This window comes from Helianthus annuus, chromosome 14 (genome assembly GCF_002127325.2).
Source record: "Helianthus annuus cultivar XRQ/B chromosome 14, HanXRQr2.0-SUNRISE, whole genome shotgun sequence".
Taxonomy (NCBI): Eukaryota; Viridiplantae; Streptophyta; class Magnoliopsida; order Asterales; family Asteraceae; genus Helianthus; species Helianthus annuus.
Window position 1 is genome coordinate 127,917,506 of NC_035446.2, and position 26,998 is coordinate 127,944,503.

At 34.4% G+C, this 26,998-nt stretch overlaps 2 protein-coding genes and 2 long non-coding RNA genes across 4 annotated transcripts; all 4 read right to left on the reverse strand.

Annotated features, from left to right (window-relative positions):
- Nucleotides 1–2,221: 2,221 nt before the first annotated feature.
- Nucleotides 2,222–3,795, reverse strand: LOC110907364 (protein FAR1-RELATED SEQUENCE 2-like). The gene is made up of 4 exons (XM_022152357.1): nt 3,382–3,795; nt 2,628–3,211; nt 2,395–2,512; nt 2,222–2,284 (listed from the first exon to the last, which is right to left on the reverse strand). The coding sequence occupies exons 1-4, from the start codon at nt 3,793–3,795 to the stop codon at nt 2,222–2,224; spliced, it is 1,179 nt and encodes a 392-aa protein (XP_022008049.1).
- A 27-nt stretch (nt 3,796–3,822) lies between these two features.
- LOC110907363 (protein FAR1-RELATED SEQUENCE 5-like) lies at nt 3,823–5,921 on the reverse strand. The gene is made up of 4 exons (XM_022152356.1): nt 5,900–5,921; nt 4,513–5,320; nt 4,159–4,417; nt 3,823–3,945 (listed from the first exon to the last, which is right to left on the reverse strand). The coding sequence occupies exons 1-4, from the start codon at nt 5,919–5,921 to the stop codon at nt 3,823–3,825; spliced, it is 1,212 nt and encodes a 403-aa protein (XP_022008048.1).
- A 9,056-nt stretch (nt 5,922–14,977) lies between these two features.
- On the reverse strand, nt 14,978–17,098 carry LOC110905889. Its single transcript, XR_002573509.2, has 3 exons — nt 17,006–17,098; nt 15,666–15,719; nt 14,978–15,233 (listed from the first exon to the last, which is right to left on the reverse strand). It is a non-coding gene; the product is annotated as an uncharacterized LOC110905889 (long non-coding RNA).
- A 4,121-nt stretch (nt 17,099–21,219) lies between these two features.
- LOC118486652 lies at nt 21,220–24,412 on the reverse strand. The gene is made up of 5 exons (XR_004879345.1): nt 24,191–24,412; nt 23,675–23,878; nt 22,989–23,051; nt 22,020–22,214; nt 21,220–21,727 (listed from the first exon to the last, which is right to left on the reverse strand). It is a non-coding gene; the product is annotated as an uncharacterized LOC118486652 (long non-coding RNA).
- Between the last annotated feature and the right edge of the window lie 2,586 nt (nt 24,413–26,998).

Sequence of the window (26,998 nt, forward strand, 5' to 3'; positions counted from 1 at the left end):
TTATTAACTTCATAAAACGCAATAATATGTTAATTTGTTTAATTTTACGCAGGCTTTTCCATTGAATGATAAGGAAGAAACAAATAAAGAAAAGATGATAGAAGCATTCATAATGAACATAGAAAAAATTCTTCAAGGTGCAAAGCTAAAGAGCATAAAGGATTTTAAAATTATCCTTGTCCCGATTCTTTATATACAGCATTTCTTTGTGATCTCCTTCAATCTTGAAGAGAAACAAATATTCATCATTGACAACAGTGCCAAAGAAGAAACAAATAAAGCTAAATATGGGGATGTGCCTGAAAATACAGTAAGTATTCTTACTTATGCTTTTAAAACACAAATATAAACCACCTAATCTTTTTGTTTTGTTTTTTTTTTCTGTAGAGGAATGCTTTGGCAGCTTACCTTAAATCTGTTGGACATGAAAAAGCAGATGATATAAAAGGAATAACCCCTGTTAGAATGCAGATGAAATGGAGGACACAATATAATGGCATTGACTGTGGTATATTCACTATGCGTCATATGGAATGTTATCATGGAGAACCGGTCGAAAAATGGGATTGTGGGTTTAACGTGGAGTATGAAGAACCTGCAAGGGGTAAAAACAAAAAACCAGTCAACAAGCAGACCGCACAACTTGATGATTTAAGAAGAAAGTTCATCGCGAAGATATTATTGCATGAAATCAACGAACAAAGAGATTATGTTATTTAGGACTCAAAGAAGTTTCGAGACCTCAGTGCGAAACTTAAAAAACAATCCTATGACACTAGTTTAGATAGGATTAAAGACAGGCTTTCTCTTGCTGGTTTACTTTGATTTTGAAATGCTACTTATTATAAAACACAATGTTTTGATTTTGATCTTGCTAGTTACTTTGATTTAGAAATGCTACTTATTATAAAACGCAATGTTTTTTCATATAACAAAATATTTTGATGATATTTTTAAAATGCACTTATTTGTTTGTTATTTTATAACGCAATATGTATCCTTTAAAATTATTTAAACATTATTTTGAAAAAAATTTATAAAATATATATACAATTTATAAAACGCAACATTTTAAAAGTATGCTATAACTCAACATTGTCAATTTTAATTTTAATATGTTTTGAATATAAAATGCAATGTTTTTTTCTAATTATTCATTTCCAAACATATAACGCAATATAATTTATAACGCAAGGCATTTTTTTTAAAATTTTTTATAACACAAAAAGCAAATTAAAAACATAATTACAATAAGGACAATAATAAAAATAATATATTATAATCTTCTAAAACGAAATGTTATAAAAAAATAAAATAATATACAAAGAAAAGCCTTAAAATACTGTGTATGATAGAAATTTATACAGTTGATTAGACCAAAAGCCTTAAAATGCCTTAAAAAGCCTTTTGGATTCGTGATACCAAATACTGTGTATGATTGAACATTCAATTCAAAGAAAAAAATAAAAAATAATCATTTTTATTATTAAAACAGTTGATTCAAATTCCTCTAGCAATATATAAGAACAGAAACCCTAAACTATTTTCACATTGCTCTCATCGTACATCAAAAATACACCAAATACTCAACACACACAAACCCTAAAATGGCTAATGCACAACTATCAGTTTGGTGGGTTAAAAGAGGCAATTTCGTTCTTCAATTCCTTGATGGAAAAAAAATAAAATACCATTCCGTTGCTTCTGTTCTTCATAACTGCAATGAAAATGTTTTGAAAAGAATGAACGTAATAGGTATACCACCTTCTTGTTACACAAATCAAACAGCCGCACTGTTCAGAATTCTACACAAGAGATATGGTGATCCGAATCAAACTGCAATTGAAGATGCCCAGGTTACATCTTGGGAGTTCATTGAGGAAACTTTCAAAGTTTCAGTGACTTGGGACGATGGTGAAGTGGAGATGTATGACCCAAAGGACATATCTACCAATGAGGATCTAGGGTTTTTGAAGCAGTTATCTGAAATACCAATCATCAGCAACTCTGGTAGCAAATTTGCAGAGAAGCTCCAAAACGCAGTAGTCTCACAGGTTGAACTTTGGGTTGAATCTGAAAGTGATGAGGAAATCCCTGATGGAAGCTTAGGGTTCTCATCCGATGAAGAAACAAACTTTGATCCATGAAGCTGATAATGCTAGTAATTTTTCATTAATTTTGTGGTTTGAAAACATCATGTTTGTGGGTTTAAAAACTATCATCATCTATATAACGCAATGTTTATTATATCCACTTGCATTTCTTGTTTAATTTTGTGTATGATCTGTGTGATAATAAAACGCAATAATCAACAAATACCATTTAAAGTATATTGTATTGTTCTATGTATAAAACGGAATAACCAAAAAAAGCTGATAAGTGATTTGGAAATACCATATAAAGTATAGGGTAAAGATCAAATATATTGTTGTTATCATAAAACGCAATTAACCAAAACAAACTGATATTTATGAAGGATATCTCAAAACGTAGTAACAAAAAGAGATGAAACCTATACATCATAAAACGCAATGACAATTTTTTTTTTACTTATTGATATCTGATTTCGAAAGAATTTGTATACATAATTACATTGCATTGCTAGAACCTATAGCATTAGAAGAAACCTTATCTTTACAAGTTCGACTGTTATGTCCTTTCCACCACATACACGGCACGATTTCTGGATCTTTGATGATTTCTGAATTGCAATCTCACGATTAGACTTGATCCTTTTTTGTACACCGCATCCTTTGGTCCTTATTTTGATGGGGACACGAATCATAGAATCAGATTTTTCTATGTTCTCTCCAATATTAGCAAATCTTTCTTTGCGAGTAGGAGGCGGCGCAACAACCATAACCTCATCCGCTTTATCTATATAACTTTTAATATGATCCCTGTAACGACACAGTTCATCTAAATCGCCAACCAGCCTATTAACCACGTACTCATTTGCAACAACAATTTCTCTATAAACTTTATCAATTTCACTATTCCTACCAATTTCATCAAATCGAATATTGGAATGATTTGATCCCACTGAAACAACATCTCTCGTCCATCTTCTATGAACATATCTTCTAGGAAACTCACTAATATCCTCATACCGTAATACGTAAAATATATGGCGGCACAATATACCAAATTGTTCAAACCGTTTGCAAGAACAACTTAAACTTAAACCATCTTCTTCTTTGCTGTATTGCACCTGTAAATAAGATTAAAAAGCTATATAAAATTAGTGAAATGTAATATAAAACGCAATGAATAATAAATATAATACAGATATAACCATATGATCATATAATGTTAAAACGCAATTAAAGATGAAATATAAAACGCAATAGATATTTAAACAATATAAATTTAAAAAATTACCTTGAAAAAAGATGTGCATGGCTGTCTGAAATCCTTTATTTCAAAATATTGAACATCACCCACGGTATCAACAGACTTTGACATACACTTTGTAATAGCAGCATCAATTTCAATTTGAATATCCTTAAAAATTGTTTGGGTGTATATTTCTGATGCTTGTTTCTCCAATACAAAGTCACTCCACGGTTTACACTCAATATACCTTGTATCATGATCATTCCTCCTATGCTCATGCCTTTGAATATCCATTGCAGTCTCAAAATGAGTGAAAAATTCAACAAGTGTACATCTTGGATTGCAAATCTGACCAAAGAAGTAATTCTCGCTTTCACATCTTGACGTAGTACGCATTAGCCCAGCCAAATCCTCTCCATGGTAATAAGTAGGAATCCAATCAAATCGAAGATCGTACATGTCTTTTAACCACTTATGATTTTCCAATCAAAAAGTAGACATTATTGAATGCCACTCAGTTTCAAAATCTTCTGGAATAATAGTATCATTCCAAACAACATGAGTCATTCTTGTATTAAAATCAGTGTTTGCTGACAAAACAGGACCAACCTGAATAAAAAGTTATAAAATCATTAAACATAAAACGCAATAACTTAAAAACCAATATATTGAAAATGATAAACATAATGCATTGATTGTAAAACGCAATTGTTTTGTAATTCTATTGTTATAAATGTTGGATCTTATTGTATAATACATAAAACGCAGTAATAAAACAATTATAAAACTGCAGTTTGTTATATCATAAAACGCAGTTAATACCTTTGTCTTCAATTTCTCCCATATATTCCACATACATAACCTATGCCTACTTCTTGGAAGTACATCCTTAATAGCTCTCTTCATTGCAGCATCTTGATCAGTAACAACAACTTTAGGCTCACTTCCAAAAGCATTAACAAAGCATCTTAAAAGCCATCTATACGAATCTGCAGTCTCCGAACCAAGTAATGCACCACCAAATGTGACATTCCTAAAATGATTATCAATACCAGTAAATGGTACAAAAACCAAATCATACCTGAATAAAAAAAAATTAAAAAAGCATTAGAAAATTTAGAACAGGATATATAACGCAACAGATTATATATAACGCAATAAATCAAAAAAACTTACTTGTTTGATTTATAAGTAGCATCAAAACCAAATATGTCACCAAACACTGTATAATTTTTTTTTGATTGCTCATCAGCCCAGAAAAGCCCTCTCAATCTTCTATCTTCACCAATAACATAATCACATGTGAAACCAGGACAACATTCTTTCTTCCTAATAAGACGCCTAACTACCATTTCTGCATCATACTCTCCGATGTAAAGATTCAAATCCCTTCTATAATTCTTACAATCAACATTACTAGCTCCAACTTCACCAAAACCACCATACATTGTTTTCATAATATTGAATGCTTTAACAGGTCCAATATTGATTGCAGACAATCCGGATATAAAACTTTCTTTCACATAATCGATACTTCTGGCAGCCGGCAAGAAATGAATATCTTCATCTTCAACAAAGATATGATTATGTTCTTCTTCAAAGTAGTAGATTTTATACATATTATTGTCCTCTAATAATAGTTTCACATGAGCATTGCATCCAACTCTTTTGGAACCTCTATTACGTCTAACAATCTTTTTACTATTCTCAACTGAACCAGAATCTATTGCTTTGGAAACATGAAATCCTTCTTTTGAACAGACAATATATCTTATTTTTACTAAACCACCAACATTTTTCCAAGAGGTATTTTTCCTTGCAGAAAAACCTGCAGCAAGTGCATATCTCTGATAAAATGCAAATGCCTCATCAAAAGACTTAAAAAGCATTCCAACAACAGGTGTAAGAGATCCACTGACTTTAGGTTTGAAAAACTTTCTTCCACTGTTTATGCATACACGTTCCTCCCACTTGGAAATGTTATCTGAAACAATTAAAAAGAATATAAAACACAATACCTCTTACAGAATAATGTTTTTAGTGATAAACCTAAAAATATGTTCAGTAAAACGCATCATGTGATCTGAAACACTTTACAAAAAATCATAAAACGCATTACAACCTATATAATAATGTGTTTACTGTTAAATCTCAAAATATGTTAATAATAATTTAGAAATACAGACCTTTAAGGTTTGTATATGAAGTATCATGAGTAAAAGCATAAAACGCAATACATTATGTAAAACGCATCCAATGATGAACAAACAAAATTGTACAACAATAACAGTTATAGCTAATATTTAGCTTTATATTACATAAATCTTAAACTACAAGTTTGTATGCATATAATTTAATTAATATCATAAAACGCAACTATTAACTAAAACGCAATAAACTGATGAAGAAACAAAACAAACAAATTATGTTAAATTATACAACAATAACAATTAAACTTATGAAATATCAAATATTAATTACAGAAACACGGATTATAAAACGTAAAACAATGAAATTTGGACAAAAATAACAAAAAATAACTCAAAATTGAAGCTAAACATACCAACAGAGTCTGACGAAGACATTGAAGTTATCGAATTGACAAACGAAAGAAGATTAATGTTTGAAAAGAGTTGAATTTGCGATCGATGACGATTTAGGGTTATGGAATCTTCAATTCTATTATGAGAGTGATGAACTAAGAAAAGAAGTAACATAATCTATAAATTAGAACGAAGATATGATAATGTAAAAAGACGAAAAAGCCCACGCGTCCAAAAATCTAAAAAAAGATGATGAACGGCTGAGATTGCTTCCTATCCTTCCTAGCGAAAATTAACTTCCTATTTGATCTTTACCCTATATATATATATATAGGACAAAGATCCGTTAGGAACCACCCCTTATTGCGAGAACCGCGAGAACCAATGTGAACACATGGCAAATTTGTAATTAAGTGACATTTAATAAAAAAACACGCTCTCCTCTTATTTCAGCCCCTGTTCACCATCGTCATTCACAATCTAGGGTTTCGCTCGAGATTTTGCTTAATCGGCGACGGAGATCTACGGCGGTGAGTTTCACGACGGTGATCTTACAGGGGATTCGATTGGGATACTGATTACGGCGTTGGGATACTGATTTCGGCTACACGTGGCTTCGTCTGACTCATCTCGTGTTGGAGTTGAACCTACGGCATCTGAAGGTTTTAGTTTTCGAAACCAATTCAGATGTTTATGCTATGATTTCAATTTATGATTTGCCCTTGATTCGAATCTCGTTTTGAAAGATTATTTGGTTGTTCTGGAATCGAAACAAGTTGCAATGACATGACGATGGCTGTTGTAAGTAATTCAATTTTACATATAGCATACTCCAACAGGTTTTATTCTATTCGAATCCCAAATAAATTAGGCATTATTGTTTGGTGTTTGGTGGTAGTTGCAGGTCAGAAGTGATGGTGATTTTTTTTAGCCAAGTGGTATCTTCTCAGGTAAAAGGTTTATATATAAATCTTTAATTTGTCAATAGATGGTATAGTTTGTAATTTATGTTTACATTCACTTTAGTTTTTACTTGTAGTTGTTATTTAAGTATGCATTAAGTTGGTATTTTGTTAAAGTTATATGTTAATTGGTCAATTTTAAGGCTTGTTAAATCTACTATTGTTATAAGTATTAAACTGAAACATAAGCTATCTTACAAGTCAATTTCAATCTCAAAATAGGACTTAAAAAATAAAAACCTTAGAGCTGGTCACAAAAGGAGAGGTATTACAGTGATGTTGGTATTGGGAATTATCTATGATGGGTTTTCATCTTACCTATATAATTCATTATATTATCTTTATGTAATAGAAATTGATGAGCTAAATCGTTGTCTTGAAAAGCTTGTTTTAGATTGAGAGAATTGTATATGCACATGTGCATGTTGATTGTAAATGATACTGTATTAACTTATATGCACATGTGCATTATGTTGAAAATTATACCATGTCGTTGATGTATGGATTCTGTTTATGTATGGATTCTGAACAGGTGCCTTATGGATGACCATCCAATTATGTACAGAATGGCATTAAACAAAGGGTCTTGGGTGGCTGAAAACTACAAAAAATGGAAGAACAAGCCGACAACCGGGGAGGCATGGGTGGAGTTTATGCATCTTATGGCGTGCTGAGAAACACCAGAGTGAAGACGGGTCAAGATGGGTGGGGTTGGCACTGATGTTGATGTTGAATTCCCTACTCTAAATAGAACGTTTCATCACTAGGAGGACATTGTGATGATGTACAACACTTATTATACAACAACTGGATTTTCCACACGCAACTACTTATATATTGATTATCACTTGTTTTTCTTTACATTCATTGTTTATACTTATTGTTTATCTACTTAACAGTGTAATATTCATTGTTTTATTCATGTCCATTTAACATAAATTACCAATATGTCCACTGTTTCAACACATGCACATGTGCATTACCCAACGCGTGCATTTTTAACAATGAAACGGTAGCATCTAAACTTGTCGATTCACTGTTTCTAATGTCATTACGTTTTAAGTGCATGTACTCCATTTTCAATCCACCTATTATACATTGCAACGTATACATTATGCACATGTTCATTGCCACCATATACTATGTCAAACACCATTAAACATTACTACCTTTACGTTATGCACATGTGCATTGCCAACATAATTTATGCCACACATTATATCACATCAATATGTGCCTGGGCATTTCCAACATATATTATACCATACACCATACAACATTGTAAACTACATATCCTATACCAAACACCATCATGAATTACCACTATGCATCATAATATATAAATATGCACATGTGCATAGGCAACACAATCATTTACGTCACAATATTACACACCTGTATATTTCTAACATATACTATATCAACCACCATATAACATTTGAAAACGTTGTAAATTGAATATAATCATTCGGTAACACATCATATATCACCACTGTTCATACTAATTTACCTTATGCACATGTGCATTTCCAACATATACTATACCATATTACATCAAATTGTGTAATTAACGATCACATAGTTGTCATCGTCCAATAAACAAATATAAATTATCGTTAAAAGAAAATAACCAACATATAAACCATCATACAGAAAACAACCATGATTTTCAGTATAACATCGTTCTATCCAACTTTCTTTCATTAATGTTTTCCACTGTCTTGTCGCCCTTTCATCCATCACATAAGATCCATCACATCGTGCATTCGTCTACTTGTCATATTCCTTGTATTTCTTTATCCTGCCATAACTGCACGTGACATCAAAGAACAACGTTCAACATAAAGTAACAATTGGCTGCACATGTGCATATATTACAAACTGCATCATCGACTGATAACCAACCTTTTTTGGCTTTTCACTTAACACTTTTGTATTCATCTTCCTTATCATCTGGAAGTTTTGTTGCTCCTTTGTCATTCGATCTCAGCAAAAGTGTTATTTTCTTCGTTTTTTTCCATTTTTTTCCTACAATAATAATTGAAATATAATATAATCAAACATGCAATTTCAATTAGTATGTGCATTAAACAACCTTTTTCATCACTGTAACCATATGAATTTGTGCATCTATATGCACATGTGCATCACATATTCTTATAATGATGCTTAAAATCAATCCATATGTAAAGTTTAATGTTATGTGCTCAAATTCAATATGCAAATATGCATTAATTTAAACAACAACATCAACAAAATCTAATTACACAGAATCATATACACATATATTAAATAAAGCTGCTCATGTTTGCTATGCACATGTGAATAACATGAAACAATAACACCATCATATCCTAATTACACAAAATCACAATAACACCATCATATCCTAATTACACAAAACCACGTATCTTACACAAAACTTCTCAAGTTCACTATGCACATGTGCATTACCTAAAACAACAACACCAGCATTTTCTAATTACCCACAATCATATACACGTATCCTAAACAAATCTGCTCAAACTCACTATGCACATGAATGATATTATTAGCTTTATTTGGTTCACATATACATACTAGGTCGGCTATGGCACTGTATAAGATCTGTGCGATACCATAACAAGCACAGTTAACAGATCAACGAGTTGAATCACATTCATATAAATCATTGATGAAAATCAGAATTACTTCAAAATTACTGATAAAAAACAAATACCTAAATAACAATATATATATCTACTGGTAATAATCAGATCCTTACCGAGTGTTACTGATAAAAAACAGATACTTAAAGCGTTGCACTTTGCCCTATTTTTAATCCAAAGAAACCCAAGCGTGTTAACTTCCTCCTTCAGACGTGTCAGATTCGTTTGCTTCCTATTAAAAACATCATTCATGTTTCTCCATATAAACAATAGCATAATCTGAATAATTGAGAGCATAACCTATTTCCATTTTTTAGATCCGCAGTATCGCTGATGCAGATACACAAAATCCTTCAGATCTAGCACGAATATTGATCCCAACTTGCACCATTCAGCGACAAAATCCCATAGACTTATTAACATAATCTAACATTAAATACAAATTATGGCAAATTATGCACATGTGCATATTAACATATTTTGTCAAGATATGCACATGTGCATATCTATATATCACATAACACTACCTTATTAACATAATCTAACATTAAATACAAATGTGCATAACTATACATCACACCAAAATACAACTAAATACCTTATCTAATGTCACCTACATCAACATTAACTACCTTATTCACATGTTATTGCACACTATGCACATGTGCATATTGAATTATTATTACAATCTATGCATATGTGCATAACCACATATTACACAAGAATTACCTTAATAGCCAATTCTGTTAAACCTGTGTTGTCAAAATATGCACATATGCATAGCTATATATCACACAATACAAAACGAAGCTTGAATCGACAAATAATCTATCATATAAAAGTACAAACGACAAATTATCTATCATATAACAATATAAACGAATTGTATAAACTTGCAAACGGTGTCTTGATTAATATGACCATATCTATATTACCAATCCGTCAATGATTTCGTTGGCGGCGGCGATTTCGACGGCGATTAATTCCGGCGATACCGTCTTTGGGACACACTCATTAAATCGTCTATTCTTATAATGTCTATTCTTATAATCACTGGACGAATTTTGGGAACTAACCTCGATTATATGATGAAATATGAAATAACTGCTGGTAAAATCTCAAATCTGAGATAAAATCTCAATCCAGATGCTTCGATATGGTGAACTGATGATGGTGAAGTGATGATGTATTCGAGACGATGATGAAATCGATTGTAATTGACGAATTGTTGATAGATTCAGGTTGATAATCGTTGAGAGACCTGGATGTACTCAGAATTTTGGAGAGTGGACATGAAAGTTGTATTAAATGTAGTTTAATTTTGGCTTGAAGTCCGATATAGTAAAGCAGGTAAGCGTGTTTTTTTAAAAGTTATTTGGTATTTACAAAATTGCCACTTGTTCACATTGGTTCTCGCGGTTCTCGCAATAAGGGTGGTTCTCGCATGAACCTTGCCCTATATATATATATATATATATATATATATTTGAGATACTTGAGAATATATTTGGGTATGGATCCTAAGAGAAGTCCACCATATTTGAGAAATTTGAGAAACAATCTATACCACACATTTTCCCTAAGCAAAAAATGCAAAAAAAAAAAAAAAAAAGTGAAAAAAATGCAATTTTTTTTTGGAAAATCGGAGCTTTTTCTTAAAGGTTTTATTTTTTTCATTGGTAGAAAGCTGACTTAGTTAGCCTGTCTACAATCACCCAGATTGTATCATTACCTTTTCTTGTTTTGGGTAATTTGGTAACAAAATCCATTGTTATCAATTCCCATTTCAATACTGGCATGTCTAACTGCTGCAACAATCCTGAGGGTTTCTGATGTTCAGCTTTGACTTGTGAACAGGTTAAACATTTAGAAATATAAGCTGTTATATACTTTTTCATTCCTATCCACCAAAAATTCTTTCTTAAGTCCTGATACATCTTATCACTTCCAGGATGCATTGTATACTTAGACTTATGGGCTTCTTCTAATATACGGTGGCGTAGGTTTCCTAATTTAGGTATCCACATTCTTTTCTTACGGAATCTCCAAATTCCATCGGTTCCTTGTTCTAATTCCTTAATCATTCCTTTTAACTTTTCAGTGTCATTCTTGATTACTGATTCTTGTGCTTCTCTAATTTGATCATTTAAATCTACTTGTAGATTTAATTTAAGAGGACGCACTCTTTTTGGCTTTTCATGATACTTTCGACTTAAAGCATCAGCTACCACATTAGCCTTTCTGCATGATACTGTATATTGCAATCATAATCACTAAGTATCTCCATCTAGCGTCTTTGTCTCATATTCAATTCCTTTTACCCAAAAACATACCTTAAACTCTTATGATTGGTGAAAATGGTAAACTTACTACCGTAAAGGTAATGTCTCCAAATCTTAAGGGCAAAAATTATAGCTCCTAATTCTAAATCATGGGTTGAATAATTCTCTTCATGATTCTTAAGTTGTCTAGATGCGTAAGCTATAACCTTTTGATGTTGCATCAATACACATCCATAACCTAACTTAGAAGCGTCACAATAGACTACAAAGTCTTCAGTTCCTTCTGGTAACGCTAGTATGGGTGCATGGGTTAGTCTTTGCTTAAGAATTTTAAAGGCTTCTTCTTGTTTTTGGTCCCCATTCAAACTTAACAGATTTACAGGTTACCTTAGTTAAGGGAATGATTATTCTAGAAAAATCTCAAATAAATCTTCTATAATAACCGGCCAATCCTAAGAAACTTCTAACCTAGGTTGGTAACTCAGGGGTTTTCCATTTGGTAATTGCCTCGATCTTGGTGGGATCCACATGAATTCCTTCATGATTAACTAGATGTCCGAGAAACTGTACCTGTTCTAACCAAAATTCGCACTTTGAAAACTTTGCATAAAGCTTTTCTTTTCTTAGTAAACTTAGAAGTGCGTGCAAATGCTTTGCATGTTCCTCTTTACTCTTAGAGTAAATGAGAATACCATCTATAAAGACAATTATGAATTTATCCAAATATGGCTTACATATTCGGTTTATCATGTCCATAAATGCGGCTGGGGCATTGGTTAAACCAAATGGCATGACTGTAAATTCATAATGGCCGTACCTTGTTCTAAACGCGGTCTTAGGAATGTCCTGTTCCTGTACTTTTAATTGATAATATCCTGACCTTAAATCGATTTTAGAGAAAAATCGAGCTCCTTGCAACTGATCAAACAAATCATCGATTCTCGGTAATGGATACCGATTTTTAATCGTAACCTTGTTCAATTCGCGGTAGTCAATGCACATACGCATTGACCCGTCTTTCTTTTTAACAAATAAAATTGGTGCTCCCCATGGCGACGAACTTGGCTATATGAATCCTTTCTCCAACAATTCATCTAATTGTTTCTTCAGTTCCTGCATTTCTGCTGGTGCCAAACGGTAAGGTGCTTTGGCAATCGGTGCTGTTCCTGATAGCAGGTGGATCCTGAATTCAACTTCTCTGTCTGGAGGTAGTCCTGGTAATTCTTCTGAAACACATCTGGAAACTGAGATACTACTGAAATATCTTTTAATTCTTTTCCTTTAGTGTTAGTGATTATGGAAATCAAATACACTAATGATCATTTTCTTATATAACTTGCCGTTTCCATCATAGAGATGAATTTTGTGGTTCTAGATGGTTGATCTCCTTTAATTGTGATCTTTTCACCCTTTGGTGAATTTACTTGAATCGAATTTTGATCACATAGAATACTGGCTTTATTGGCTATTAACCAATCCATTCCTAATACAACATCAAATCCTGTCAGATTCATTGGATAAAGGTTTGCAAAAAACTTTTGATTTAAAAACTCTATTCTTGCTCCCTGCAAGATTTCAGAAATCTTAATGGTTTCTCCATTTGCTGTTTCCACTAGACATTCTTGTGGGAGTTTAGTTAATGGTTGATTGAGAAGTTTGCAAAATGAAGTATTAATAAAACTTTGGTTCGCACCAGAGTCAAATAATACTTTAGCAAAAACATCATTAACTAAAAACGTACCGACTATCACGTCCGGAATCATCTTAGCTTCATCTGCCGTCAGAACAAATGCTCTAGCATTTTTGGAAGTCTTATTGCCCATGGCTGGAACTAGTTTTGGACAATTCGGATTGATGTGACCTTTTTCTCCACAGTTGAAGCACAATCCATTATTAGGTTTCCTCCTGCAATCTTCTTCCTTGTGCCCTGGTATCTTGCAGAAATTGCAGTAAGTGGAGCATTTTCCCGAATGCTTTTTCTTGCAAGCCTTGAAGTAGGGTGCAGAGGTAGAACCTACATTTTTCCCACGGTTGAAATTTCCATAACGAAATTCTTGGGGTAAGCCTTTGAGCTAGGTTCCTTCTCTGGTCTTCTTCTCGGGTACGTACTAGTTCATCTGTCAAGGTGTTTGCTAGTTCTACTGATTCTTCTATAGTTTGAGGTCTACCTGCCTTGACTACATGCCTAATTTCACTGATTAATCCCCAGATGTAACGGGAGATTAATACAGGTTCAGGTGATGCAAGGGTTGGTACTATTCTAGCATATTCAAAGAATAATGTAGTGTACCCCTTACTATCTACTCCTGTCATTCTAATGTTTAAAAACTTATTGGCTATCTGTTCTTTTTCATTGGGAGGGCAGAATTTCCTTTCTACCATGTTTTTAAATTCCTCCCATTCCATATTATAAACCCTGTCACTTCCCCTAGACTAGAGGATAGTGTTCCACCATTCTAAGGCTGAGTTCTTAAATAGATTTGAAGCAAACATTATCTTATCCTCTTCCGCACACTTGCTTATTTTCAACATTGCCTCAGTCTTTTCTATCCGGCGTAGAGCTGCAATGGGTCCTTCGTTGCCCGAGAATTCTATTGGTTTTCAGGACCAGAATTCTTTGTAAGAACAACCATAAGACATGGTTCTTCTTCTTTTGGGAATGGGCACTTGAAGTACTAGTCCACTGTTTACGCTGTGATCTGGTTCAGTTGGTCGCTTACTGCCATTATTACTTTTATTATCCGCTTCCCTAAATGTTTTGATAATAAATGGCATTGCATCTATTATCCCATGTGCCACTATGTGTTGGATGACACTGTTATCCACTTGGTTTCCATTGTTATCATTGTTCGGGTTGTCATTATTCGGGTTATTGTCATTCTGGTTTTCATTGTTCTGGTTTTCCTGGTTTACTTCATGGTCCATCTGAATTTTAAACATTTACCACGTATTAATATCACAAGATAATATTTAATACAACCAATCACACAACACGCATGTTGATCAAAAACATTGAACATTGCGACTTACTCTTTCTTATATATAATATGCATCTGATACAAACCGATACTGAAATTTAAAATTACAATACTATTATGCATCCTATCATCTAGATTTTTTTTTCAAACATACACATATTATATATTATTATTATTGTCACACCCCCAAAATACCACCCATGGAAACCCCGCTTGGCGTGTGACAAACCAATAACGAGCCACCAATCATGTTGAACTCATAACAAGTTTTCAAATGAAATTTCCAATTATTAACGTAATGTACCAACTATAAGTTTAATGTAAATCCAACAAGTTTAGCGGAAGCGATAAGTCAATAATAGTTTAACTATTTCAAAGCAAATGTGTATAATCAATAAACCAATCATGTATATCCAATCAGTACGACCCATAACCACTCCAGCTACTCCAGACAGCAAGTTCCAAATCCAAGAAATCTAACGACCTGCGAGCATGCAACAAGTGTATCAGACAAGCTGGTGAGTTCATAGTTTTACGAAAACGTTGGTTACCAAGTGTTTAGTTAATCCATTGAATTTAAATCCGAAAGTAATGTTGATAATATCTCGATACTGAACAAGATGGCTCCTGATGTATGTTTTGCCCGTTCCCCAGTGCTCCTATCAAAACACTGGGCCCGACTGGGTCATTAGTTCACACCCGCCCTCTCTCAGGAACGGGGTGAGGGTGCCAAACCTAAGTAGCGCTACCAACTAATACCCCGCTACCACCCACGATAGCAAAAGATGGGATTTAAAAGATAGAGAGTGAGAATATTATCCAACATCCCAGTTTTACCCAAAAGATTTATCCCTCCCCGGGATACCCACTAACTGTCCCAACCACCAGGACACATGCTCAAAAGTAGTGAACTCACCTTGATTTGCTCGGTAAGATTAAAGTGTGTGTTCGCGGTTTGGTCAATCCAATCCTAATATGGTTTCAGTACCAGTCAGTTATTTACACACATAAATCACGTATCTTTGTTATGCAAGTAATGAACAAGCTTGGCACGTATTAACACACGAGTTATAACGAGTATTCAAGTCACATACATCTTCACACCACACACTCACATACCATATTGTCACACATTAACAGTTCGCGCCCCATTCCCGTAAATATGCATGCAATAGCATTAACCCATAACGTTTTACGATCACTTTGATTACATTAATCTTGTATCGAAACCACATAATCCCACCCAAAGTGTCTAACCCGTTTCCCCTAATGCACGACCCACTTAACACCGGCCCAAAACAGCCCAACGATTCACAAGATGTGCAGCCCGCTAAGTTTATACAGCCCCTAATAACATCCTGGGCCAACCGGCCACCATTAGGATTTGATTTTCTTACCCCGGCCCAGTTATGACTAAGGCCCATTTACACGCAATTGGGGTAGTTGTTGTCGAGCCCAATGTCCAAACAGCAACCCAAACATCATTCGCATTACATGATTCACTTAATCCTGATTTACATTCTTGTTTACTCGATTCATTAATTCATTACTTACCCTCCCCAGTTGTTATGCATAGACATCACCAACATATATGAAAACCAAACATACTGGTGTCCAAATCGGCTACATGGTATATTATTCACATTACCAGATTGTCATTAATTTCACTAGCCAAGATCCTAAAACTCATGTACATGGTTACTATACAAACAGCCTAACATGATACCCTAACCCAATATTTCTTTATTTGTGTCACTAATAATCCGTATCCTAACATTTTGTAATGTACTGTTCAAGTCCCATGAACATTACCCTATCAACATACCAAGGTCATATACCATCAAAACAATAATATTGATAACACATTATCTACATGACATCATGGCTTGACTAATTCACCTAATACTAGAAGCTATCACCGTCAATATTGATAGGTTCACATGGGCCGCCATTTGTTGATTATTATCACCACCTTCTTTGATTAGATCAAGGTTACATCACATGGTTGCCATTTTCTTATTCATGGTTATCCAACTTTATCAACTATTACCCTCAAATCTATTGGGTCATCAAAGGCTACTGATACATCAATATTAGTTATAAATCATACATTGGTTACATCATAATTTTACTCTTTAGATCCTTCCGATTTGCACTAATCTACGCATTAGAATACCATGCTATTCATTATTCATGCAACACGTTTATATGATCAAAACACACCCAATTAAGCTACAAGCATTACATCAAACATACCTGAACACAAAGGAGAATAAGGGTTTCGGGTGATGATGATTTGGGACTTGCCGACATTCGCAAGAGGATGGGGGGTTTCTAGGGTTTGCAATATATTTGTGGTTATGTGATAAATAAAGGGATTACACAAGTTATGCACGTATAATTTCTACACTTGTAGTCGGGCCTAACTTTGCCTTGATTTGGGCCGAGAACAACTTGAACAAGGGTAACCAAATTCTAAGTCCACAAATGTGCCACGTCCATAAGTGTGTGGGCCGACTAAGTTCGTAAGTGTATGGGTTGAGATTACTTAGTAACTAGGTGAGATACCCGCGATACGCGGCGGGGTATCTCGTAAGAAAGGTGGTGAGTGCATTTTTAGGTTCGTTAAAGTATCAGTGTGATATTTGTACTCGGTATTGTAACCAAAAGATGTACATCTAAAAGGATATTAACACATGTTTTACAATTATCGAAAACTATATATAGAAACAAATACCGGTACAAGTGCCAATGTTGTTCGGCGGAGCATCGGTTCCATCACTGGCATTCACTATTGTATATGGTAAAAAAACTTTATTGCCAATAGAACTTTATATTCAATCACTTTTATACACTCATGTCAAGAAAACCATAAAAAAGAATACGATACTGGTACCAATGTAGTTCGAAAAGTATTGGTTAGATCTGTCACAGTAAAGAACAAAAAAAAGTTAACTATATTTACTCGTTCGATTAAAAGTTTTATCAGATAAAAATAAGCATGTTGCAATGGTGTATTCAAAATTTTATATTATGTTACTCAAGTAACAAAAAAAAAGTAAACGGTGTAGCTATATATATACCTCAACGAATTTTGTATCACCATACTGAGAAAACCATAAAACCGAATATAACACCGGTGTCGATGTTTGTTTGAATAAAAATTTTATGAAATCGTAGATAAAACTAAACATGTTGCAATAGTAGATTCAAGATTTTATTAAACGTTATATTATATTACTCAAATAACGAATAGGGTAAACGGCTTATAAAACATCGTATTATATTATATTCCTTAGATAATGAAAATGGTAAACGACATCACTTTATGTTGCTGTATACAACTCGGTTTTTAATATAAATTTTATGTCTAAGCGTAGATAAAAATAAGGGCATCCCAATAGCATACTTAGAATTTTAAGAAATATCATATTTTTAAGTTATTAAACAAAAAAACGAAATCTACTCAAAAGAAATTATAACAATAAAATATTATAACAATTATAATAAAAAATAATTTTAGGAAAAGAAAAACTAAAAACAAAACTTTTAATAGACTCTCTTGTATTAATTCTTTTTAAAATGTAACCAAAAGAAAAAAAAAAAAAAAAAAAAAAAAAACCTATTTAAAATTATCTACTGTACATGTCCTTTGTATTTGTAAGATATAAGAATGGTTGCGGCCTAATCATAACAATTTTCGACACCGAGAATGGCCCAACAACGCACTCAATCATATTCCAAAACGTTTATGTTTAACAATGATCGCAACAAGGAATGAGAGATCAAAATTACAAGACTAACCTTGACAGTTCGGGTTGTCACATCATCCCCAACTTGACAGAAATTTCGTCCCGAAATTTGATAAGTAAACCAAAAGTAACACAAAGCGACAAAGTGTTAGATTAGGATGACTGTGGATTTTCCTCGGGTGCCACATCATCCCCAACTTGAAAGAAATTTCGTCCTGAAATTCGCCAATGATATCATAAGTTAATACAATCGCTGGAACAACTGAGGATACTAGAGCTTACTCCGATCATTGCATTCCCATGTGTGCGCCGGTGCACGTTTTGAGTTCCGTCAACTCTCACGATTGGGATTTCGGCTATGCTAACGAATCCTGACGTCCTAGTCCATGATTTCAGTAGATCCCACGACACTGTAACTTGTCGTTAGCCTTAGGTTCCAATAAGGATATTACTAGTTTTCCGTCGGACAAACGCCTCTTTGGATTCGAGTCATAATTGGCATTGCGATCGTTACCTAATTCATCAGGTAATTCGTGTTTGTGAGTCATATCACTGATCCGTTCCAGAAATTCGAGTGTCCCAGCGTACCGCAAACTAAGCTTGCCACGTTTCTCATAGTGTACCGCACCCTTCCAGGGTGAGACTTTCGGTTATGACTCGTTCGCCCACAACAAACTCCAAGTGTTTCCTAGGCTTATCAGTTTCCTGACAGTCACGCGTTGTTGTCAAACAATGTCCGATCCAAACAATCTTCCCAAGAGTTTCGAGTACAAGTCCTGGATCTGTGATTAGGTTGTCACCCACCTTAGTCCAACATGAAGATTGGTATTATCATCCGCGCAATGTCTCAAACAGAGCTGTCTGAATACTAGAGTGGTCACTGCTGCAGTAGAACTCAACCAAGGATAAGTGTCCTTCCAGTTTACTAAAGTCTATCACACACATGCTCACAGTATGTCTTCGAGTGTCAGGATGGTTCATTTACTCTGACCGTTTGTCCTACGGTGATAGGTAATGCTCGTGATTAAAAGCGAGCCAAGAGCGTTGTGTAAGGCCTGTCATAAATCAGGTATAGATCGAAATCAGAGATAACAGGGGTTGGCACCTTGTGCCTAAAAAACCGCCTCTCACAGAGGAATATTCACAAGCTTGTGAAGACTCGTCACTCTCCTTGCTTGCAAGAGAGTGTACTGGCTACATGAGACAATCGACGATCACCCAGACAAGTCGCTCTCCGACCTGCCTCATCCTCTCGCTACTTTCTAAAATCTCTTCACCGAAAGTTCGGAGCTCTTGCACATTTTCTGTACTCATTAGGGGTGCAGGTGCTGGGACTGGGTTTGGGAACTGGGGCATGGGCTCCTGGTATGGGTATGGATTCTCTAAATTTTTCCTAATGTATTCATTGTTATCATAGTAGGGATCTAGAGGGTCCAAATCTTGGTAGGCTGCTAGATTCAGCATGGGTTCATCTTCTGGTATTGGGTAACGCTGCTGATAATCCCTATGTTCATCTAACCACGGGTCGTAGTCTGGGTCTAAGGGATTGGGTGCTGGAATATTAGGTATCTCTTCTAGGTTAAAATCATGCATTTGGATTTGATCCTCTGGGTTGTTTTCAATTTCCATTGGTTGGGTAGGAAACAAGGGTAATGGTTGGGTGCTACGAGTTGCTCCAGGTTAGGGTCGACAGCTGTGGTTGCTAGGATATGGAAATTGGCTAAACTCCTATTGAGCATATCTTGGGTGTGGGCATCTGTCTCTCTCTTGGCGGCTGCTACATCACGCTGTTGTTGCAACTTTTTCATTCTTTTCCTACGTTCATGCGCTCCCCTACTAAACCATCCTCTCTTTTTAGGAGGGAATGGCTCTTCATACTGAGCCTTAAACACGAATATCCCATCTTCATTGTCAGCTGAATACCCTGAGAGGGCAGGCTGTGAAGACACTACAAAAAAGATCGCCATCGAAGACTGAAAAATCAGTCTCTAAAACTCCTAAATCAGTCCCTAATGGTTATTAGGGACTGATTTTACAAGTCCCGAGTCAGTCCTAATTGCTTAGTCCTAGATACTTTCATTAGTAACTAAATTTCAGTCCCGATTGTATGACACCAATAAAGACTGACATTCAGTCTCCTATACACATAAAATCAGTCCTCAATATATGTTGTCGTACAACATCATTTCAGTCTCGAATACAGTTTGTCGGTGAGTGAAAATCAGTCCTTGAGACTAGGCCTTTCAGGACTGAAAATCAGTACTTGAACCTTGTCTATTTTGTCCCAAATACATTCAATTAGATTTGGGAATTCCATGACAATTCAGTCTCTAATAGACGTTGTAGAGACTAAAAATTAGTCCCTGATAACATGCCATATCATTCCTTAATATATTTTTAGGGACTGAAAAATGATCTTAGATGTCATCGTATTTAGTTTTGAATATGTTTTTAGGGACTGAAAATATGTAGCTTTTAAGAACTTTTTCAATCCCGAATATGTTTTTTTAGAGACTGATAATCACTCCCTAATATATTAATTTCGTAACTAAAAAATAGTCTTTGATGCTATGACTGTTTCTAGTCATGAGTTTTTTGAAGACTAAAAAATAGTCTTCGATACTACATTTGATAGTCGATAATATGCATGCACATTTGGTAATATATTTACTTTTTAGGACTAATAAGAATCTTAAATACAATGACATTCTCAACAAATTTAATCCATAACATTGTAGCATGTTAATTCTAAACTTTAAAATAGTCAACGTATAAGTAAAAATACTTAGTAAATCAATCCTAAACTTCAAAACAGTAATCAAACAAACACCAACAAAGTAAGTTTAACTAATTCACATCCTAGATCAAACTATCATTAACATTGAGTTGCCCATCCAAATCATTTGCTCCACCACTCACATGTGCGGATATTGAGCTCTCAAAATCCGGAAACTTTGAGCTCATGAACATCAACATTTTTTTCCGAGTTCTCATTGCTTTGTTTCAATTTCTCTTCTAGTAAAGCCACCTGATTTCGAAGTGCTTCCGTCTCGCTTGAGGATGGTTGATACGATCCAGCTTCCGATGTCATCCAAAAATCTTTTTCTTGGCACATACACTTTCAATTGCCTCCTTTTCGAGCTCGTGATCCATAGTAGTAGTTATCGTTGTCCCATTAAAAAATTAACTTTGCAACTGCCTCCTCTTTATGTTGAATAATATTTGCCTAACAAAAAGAGTGTAACAATATCATCAATTTCAAACAATATCATAAATAATTAGTAAACGAATAAACAAATCACTCAAATTTCAAACAAATAATGTGACTTTTCTAAATAAAAATCTTTGATAACTATATGGCTCAGCCTCTAAAAAATAAAATTGATAAGATTGTAACAATGTCATCAGGTTTTATTTATCTAAAAAATAATATAAAAAAGGGATCATTCACATTATATTTGATAAACAATAAGCTCTCATCATTCACATCATATGCTAAAAAACCAAAAAAATGAAACCTGAGTGTTGAGTGTGGCTAAGTTGTTGTCTTGGTCTGATGATGATTATGGATCGCAATACGCAAAGAAAAAGAAACGTGGATATCCTTACGTATTGCCGCTCAACTCACCTCTGGTACGTGTCCATTGGCGATGTAGTCGATGATCCACATATCCCATGAAAACTCTATCTGTTCGCAACAAATTGAATTTTCCCTGCATTGAATTTGTTGTTAACAACACAAATTAAAATGTGAGTAACTCTTCAATAATCAAAATAAAAAGTATATCCAACTTGTCTAAAAACGACTCAAAACGAGCTCGAGTCGGTTTGCAAATCTAAACAAGCCGACAGTTTATATACTTTTTATTATTATATTAAATAAATATTTACATAATCGTAATTACTATTTACAAAATTTTGTAGAGTAACAAATTTAATTAATAATAATCGAGCAGAGCTCAAACTTGAAAAACTAACTACGAGTCGCTCGAGCATTCATAAGCTTAATGAGCTTGAGCCTTAGCCTAGTCGAGCTTGAGCTTGAAAAACTACTTACGAGCCGCTCAAGCTTTCATAAGCTAAACAAGCTTAAGCCAGAACCTAGTCGAGCTCGGGCTCCACTCTTTTGCACCTCTAGGTTTTAGCAATATAATTTAGTTGTTGATAATTTAGTTCAACTAGCTTAATTCTCACGCACTGTGTCGGGATTTGGGCATTATCGATTTGGTTCTTTACGATATTGGCATGGTAATGACACTAAGTATAGCAACCTAAAACTAAAACCAAGTCGTTATCGACGCTCGTTATAGTGACTTTGATAGAATAACTTTGACATTTTTGTTCACGAATATTGAATTTAGTTGACAAAGATAGGTCGTTATGATTTTATAACGAGTCATCTTTTGTTGGATCGTGTTGATTACCTGAATAAGACCATTTGCGACCAGCTACACCACTAATTGAACTAAAATAGATAGTATGTTTACCTGAATAAGATGCCAGCCACAAATGAAGCCCTAAAGAAAAGTGGAGCCATTCCTTCTACAAATCTATAATTCAAATAACAATATAACATTTGCAACAATAAGTGTAATTTTCCTCCAATCACTAAACCTATACCCTAGAATTAAGAATCAATAAAAACCATACACGACAGCATGTGCATTTCTATAGCATGTTGTATGGCTATCATTATACAATGTAGATAAAGAAAACCACTTTAATAGAGAGAATTAACAATAAAACCAAAGACGTCATTGACGATATCATAAATTAGTACAAAACACGGAAATAAATCATAGAAAGTATCATAAATCTGTTAAGCATTCCATCAAACACTTGATATTAACAATTGTACATAAAGTACTAAAATGCTACATACAACCTTCAGGCATGCCATCAAGATGACAATAAAACACAATATATTATGTGGAATTAATAATTTGGACTAGATCATATTGCATACTGTTTGTGTACATTATAAGATTAATATGTCACTATTATGTTTTAGCTAACTTTTAATTAAATAACTTAGTGTGCATTTTCCATTGTAACTCTATCTGGATAAAGAACAGTCATGGGTGTTTGTATAGAAACTAAGTAACAATCTAAAAGTGAAACGTAAAAACAATAATAAACTAATTAACATTCAACTAAGTAAATGAAAATGTACCTTGGATGCATCTATAAATGAATCAATGAGCTCCAAACCCTGGATGTAATGACCTTTTTCCTGATCATTGCCCGTAGAGAACTGCCCAAAAGCGCTCGAATAATAGAAGATGACGAGCCAATTCACCACCCCAAACGACTTTTCACAGGCTTTAAACCTTTAAAAGGCATAATCTTTTTTCATCATATGCTTGTCAGCAACAATCTAACAGTAAACAAAATTCATGTGCCTAGGGTTTGTTAGTGTCTAAAGTATGGTTCTTTATGTAGCATTCATCAACAAGTTGTATGTAAAAAAAACTCAAGCAATCAGATCTTCTCGAAGTTACAACAACATACCGGCTGCTCAGTGGTCACAAACAGAGCAAATAACAATAAACTTGAAATTTCTCACAATCAGAAGGTATATGGCACTTCAATATGTCAATCTCAATTCAAGTATCCAGATTGAACATTAAATAAGAGATATTGATGTTTGAAAACCTACTTATATAATGGGAGTAGTAGGAAATATCACCTCTTCGCTTTCTGTTTTTTTTCCATCAGTTGGGAATGAATCTCCAAGATAACAAGGGAGATGAACATTTGATGAGAGCATGGAGATTGAAAGGCTTCCGTGTGCTGGTTTTCCGCTGATCGAATAATACGAGATAGAGGCACATTGTGTGAGATAGTTGGAGGTTTCTAATGGAGGGAATGAAAATTTTAAACGAAAAATGGAGTGGGATTTGGTGGGAATTAAAAATTTGTGGGATGACTAGTGAATTGTGAGGGAAAATAAAACTTTTCTCAAGTTAAAATATGTTTATAAGGATAATAAATAATCGGGTATAATTATATTTATCATAAAAATTATATTTACTACTTAAAATTAGCTTTTATAAAAACTAAATTACACAAAATTTTGATATAATTTACCAAAAACTATATATATTTTGTGTTGTATTAGATCATATTGTGAAGTAATGTATCATACATGTCTCAATTTCTCGGTGGACCATATTATGCGTTAATGATATAGTATAAGACCAAAGGGTATGGGGGTCGTCCCCTACCCGTCCCGCTCCGTCCCCGGCGTCGCACACCGCCCCCTTGGGCTGCGTCGTGGCTCTCACGGCCTCTCCAAGACGTTGGAGACGAGGCAATTTGGTGGGGCCCCTTCATTTATTGCCGTTGGCAACGGCTACTTTTAAAAAAAATTAATTAATTTAAAACCTATAAATACCCACACATTTAACCATTTTTATACAAAAATTCACCCACTTTCTCCAAACAACCCCCTTTACACACCATTTTTATACAAAAATTCACCCACATTCTCAAATAATCTTCTCTAAAAAATACACCATCTTCCTCTTCATCCGGTTCGACGGACACAATGGAAGCCGTTACATAACGATTTCACACATGCCAATCTTCAATCAGACTTGATCGAACACATTTGGAAACTCGGAGAAAACAACGAGTAGTTTAGGTTTTTTTTAATGTAACTTTAGGTTTTTTTTTAATGTAGCTTTAGGATTTTATTTAAATGTAACTTTTTTTATTTTTATTTACTTTGTTTTAATTATTTAACTAAATCAAAAAAAAATAATAATAATAATAAATGGGGGAGGACTATCCTCCACACCCTTGGGTAGTCCCCAAGGGAAAGGTCCTCCACCCTTGATGAGGTGGCGCCTACGTGGCGGATGGTCCCTTTGGGGACTAACCTCACCATACCCTATGGTCTAGCTCATCACAACACGAACTTATCGACCTTTTGAGATTCAAGTATTACTACATCAACCCTACTATTTATTTTCTTATAAAAATATTATTTAAACATCGAATACCACCAAAACAATGTGATTGGCCAGTATAGTTTAAATATTAAATACATTAATCCTAGTTGAACATTATTGGCCCTAACTGGCCCATTAATCGTCCCAATGGACCATTGATCATCCTAAACGTCCTTCATTGACAAAAAAGAAACACGAACAATCCTAGTTGACCACCATTGGCCTTATTCGACCTATCAATCATTCTAATGGACCAATAGTCATCCTATAAGTCCTTCATTAACAAGCGTGTAGCATGAACACCCCTACTAGACTATCATTGGCCCTAACTGGCCCACTAATCATCCTAATAGACCATTGAGCATCTTAAACGCCCTTCGTTGACAATGATGGAACATGAGCAACCTCAGTTGAGTACCACTGCCCTAATTAACCTATCAATCATCCTAATGGACCACTAATCATCCTAGACATCCTTCATTTACAAAAAAAAAAAAAAAAAGTATCATGAACAACCATAGTTGACCACCATTTTCTAATTGATCTATCAATCATTATAATGGACCATTATTCATCCTAAACAACCTTCACTGATACTAATGTAGCATGAAACAACCTTAGTGGACCATCACTAGCTCTAATTGGCCAATAAATCATCCTAAAAGACCATTGATTATCTTAAATGCCCTTCATTAACAATAACGAAACATGATCAACCCTAGTTGGCCATCATTGGCCCTAATTGGCCCATTAATCATCTAAATGGACATTTTATCATTTTGAACACCCTTTATTTATAATAATGGAACATGAACAACCCTAGTTGACTGCCAGTGGCCCTAATTGACCTACGAATTATCCTAATGGACCACTAATCATTTTAAACATCCTTCATTAACAAAAAACAATGTAGCATGAATAACCTTAGTTGACCACCACTATCTCAAATTGAGTTATCCATCATCAAAATGGACCATTAATCATCCTAAACAACCTTCATTGACAATATGTATCATGAACAATCCTAGTTGACCATTATTGGCCTTAATTGGTTCATCAATCATCCTAATAGACGATTGATCATCATTAACACCATTCGTTGATAAAAATGGGGCATGGACAACCCTAGTTAACCATCACTGGCCCTAATTGGCATGTTAACCATCCTAATGGACCACTGATTATTCTAAACACCATTCATTGACAATAATGAAACATGAACAACCCTAGTTGACCACCATAGGCCCTTAGTGACCTAGCAATCATCCTAATGGACCACTAATCATCATGAACATCATTCATTGACAAAACTGAAGCATGAACAACCCTAGTTAACCACCACTATCCCTAATTGATTTATCAATCATCTTAATGGTCTGTTAATCATCCTAATGGATCATTAATCATCCTAAACAACCTTCATTGACACTAATGTAGCATGAACAACCCTAGCTGAATAGTACTGGTCCTAATTAGTCCCTTAATAATCCTAGTGGACCATTGATCATCCTTAAGGCCCTTCATTGATAAAAATGGAGCAT

Excerpts from the sequence above, each read along its gene's own strand:
- LOC110907364 (XM_022152357.1), bottom strand. The coding sequence starts at position 3,795 with ATGTACGATCTTCGATTTGATTGGATTCCTACTTATTACCATGGAGAG. Across the intron at positions 2,513-2,627 it reads GTCGAACTTGTAAAGATAAG|GTTTCATCTCTTTTTGTTAC; the intron begins GTTTCTTCTAAT and ends TATGATGTATAG. Across the intron at positions 2,285-2,394 it reads TTTACCCTATACTTTATATG|ATCATACACAAAATTAAACA; the intron begins GTATTTCCAAAT and ends ATTATCACACAG.
- LOC110907363 (XM_022152356.1), bottom strand. The coding sequence starts at position 5,921 with ATGTCTTCGTCAGACTCTGTTG. Across the intron at positions 5,321-5,899 it reads GTCTTCGTCAGACTCTGTTG|ATAACATTTCCAAGTGGGAG; the intron begins GTATGTTTAGCT and ends TAATTGTTTCAG. Across the intron at positions 4,418-4,512 it reads GCTACTTATAAATCAAACAA|GTATGATTTGGTTTTTGTAC; the intron begins GTAAGTTTTTTT and ends TTTTTTATTCAG.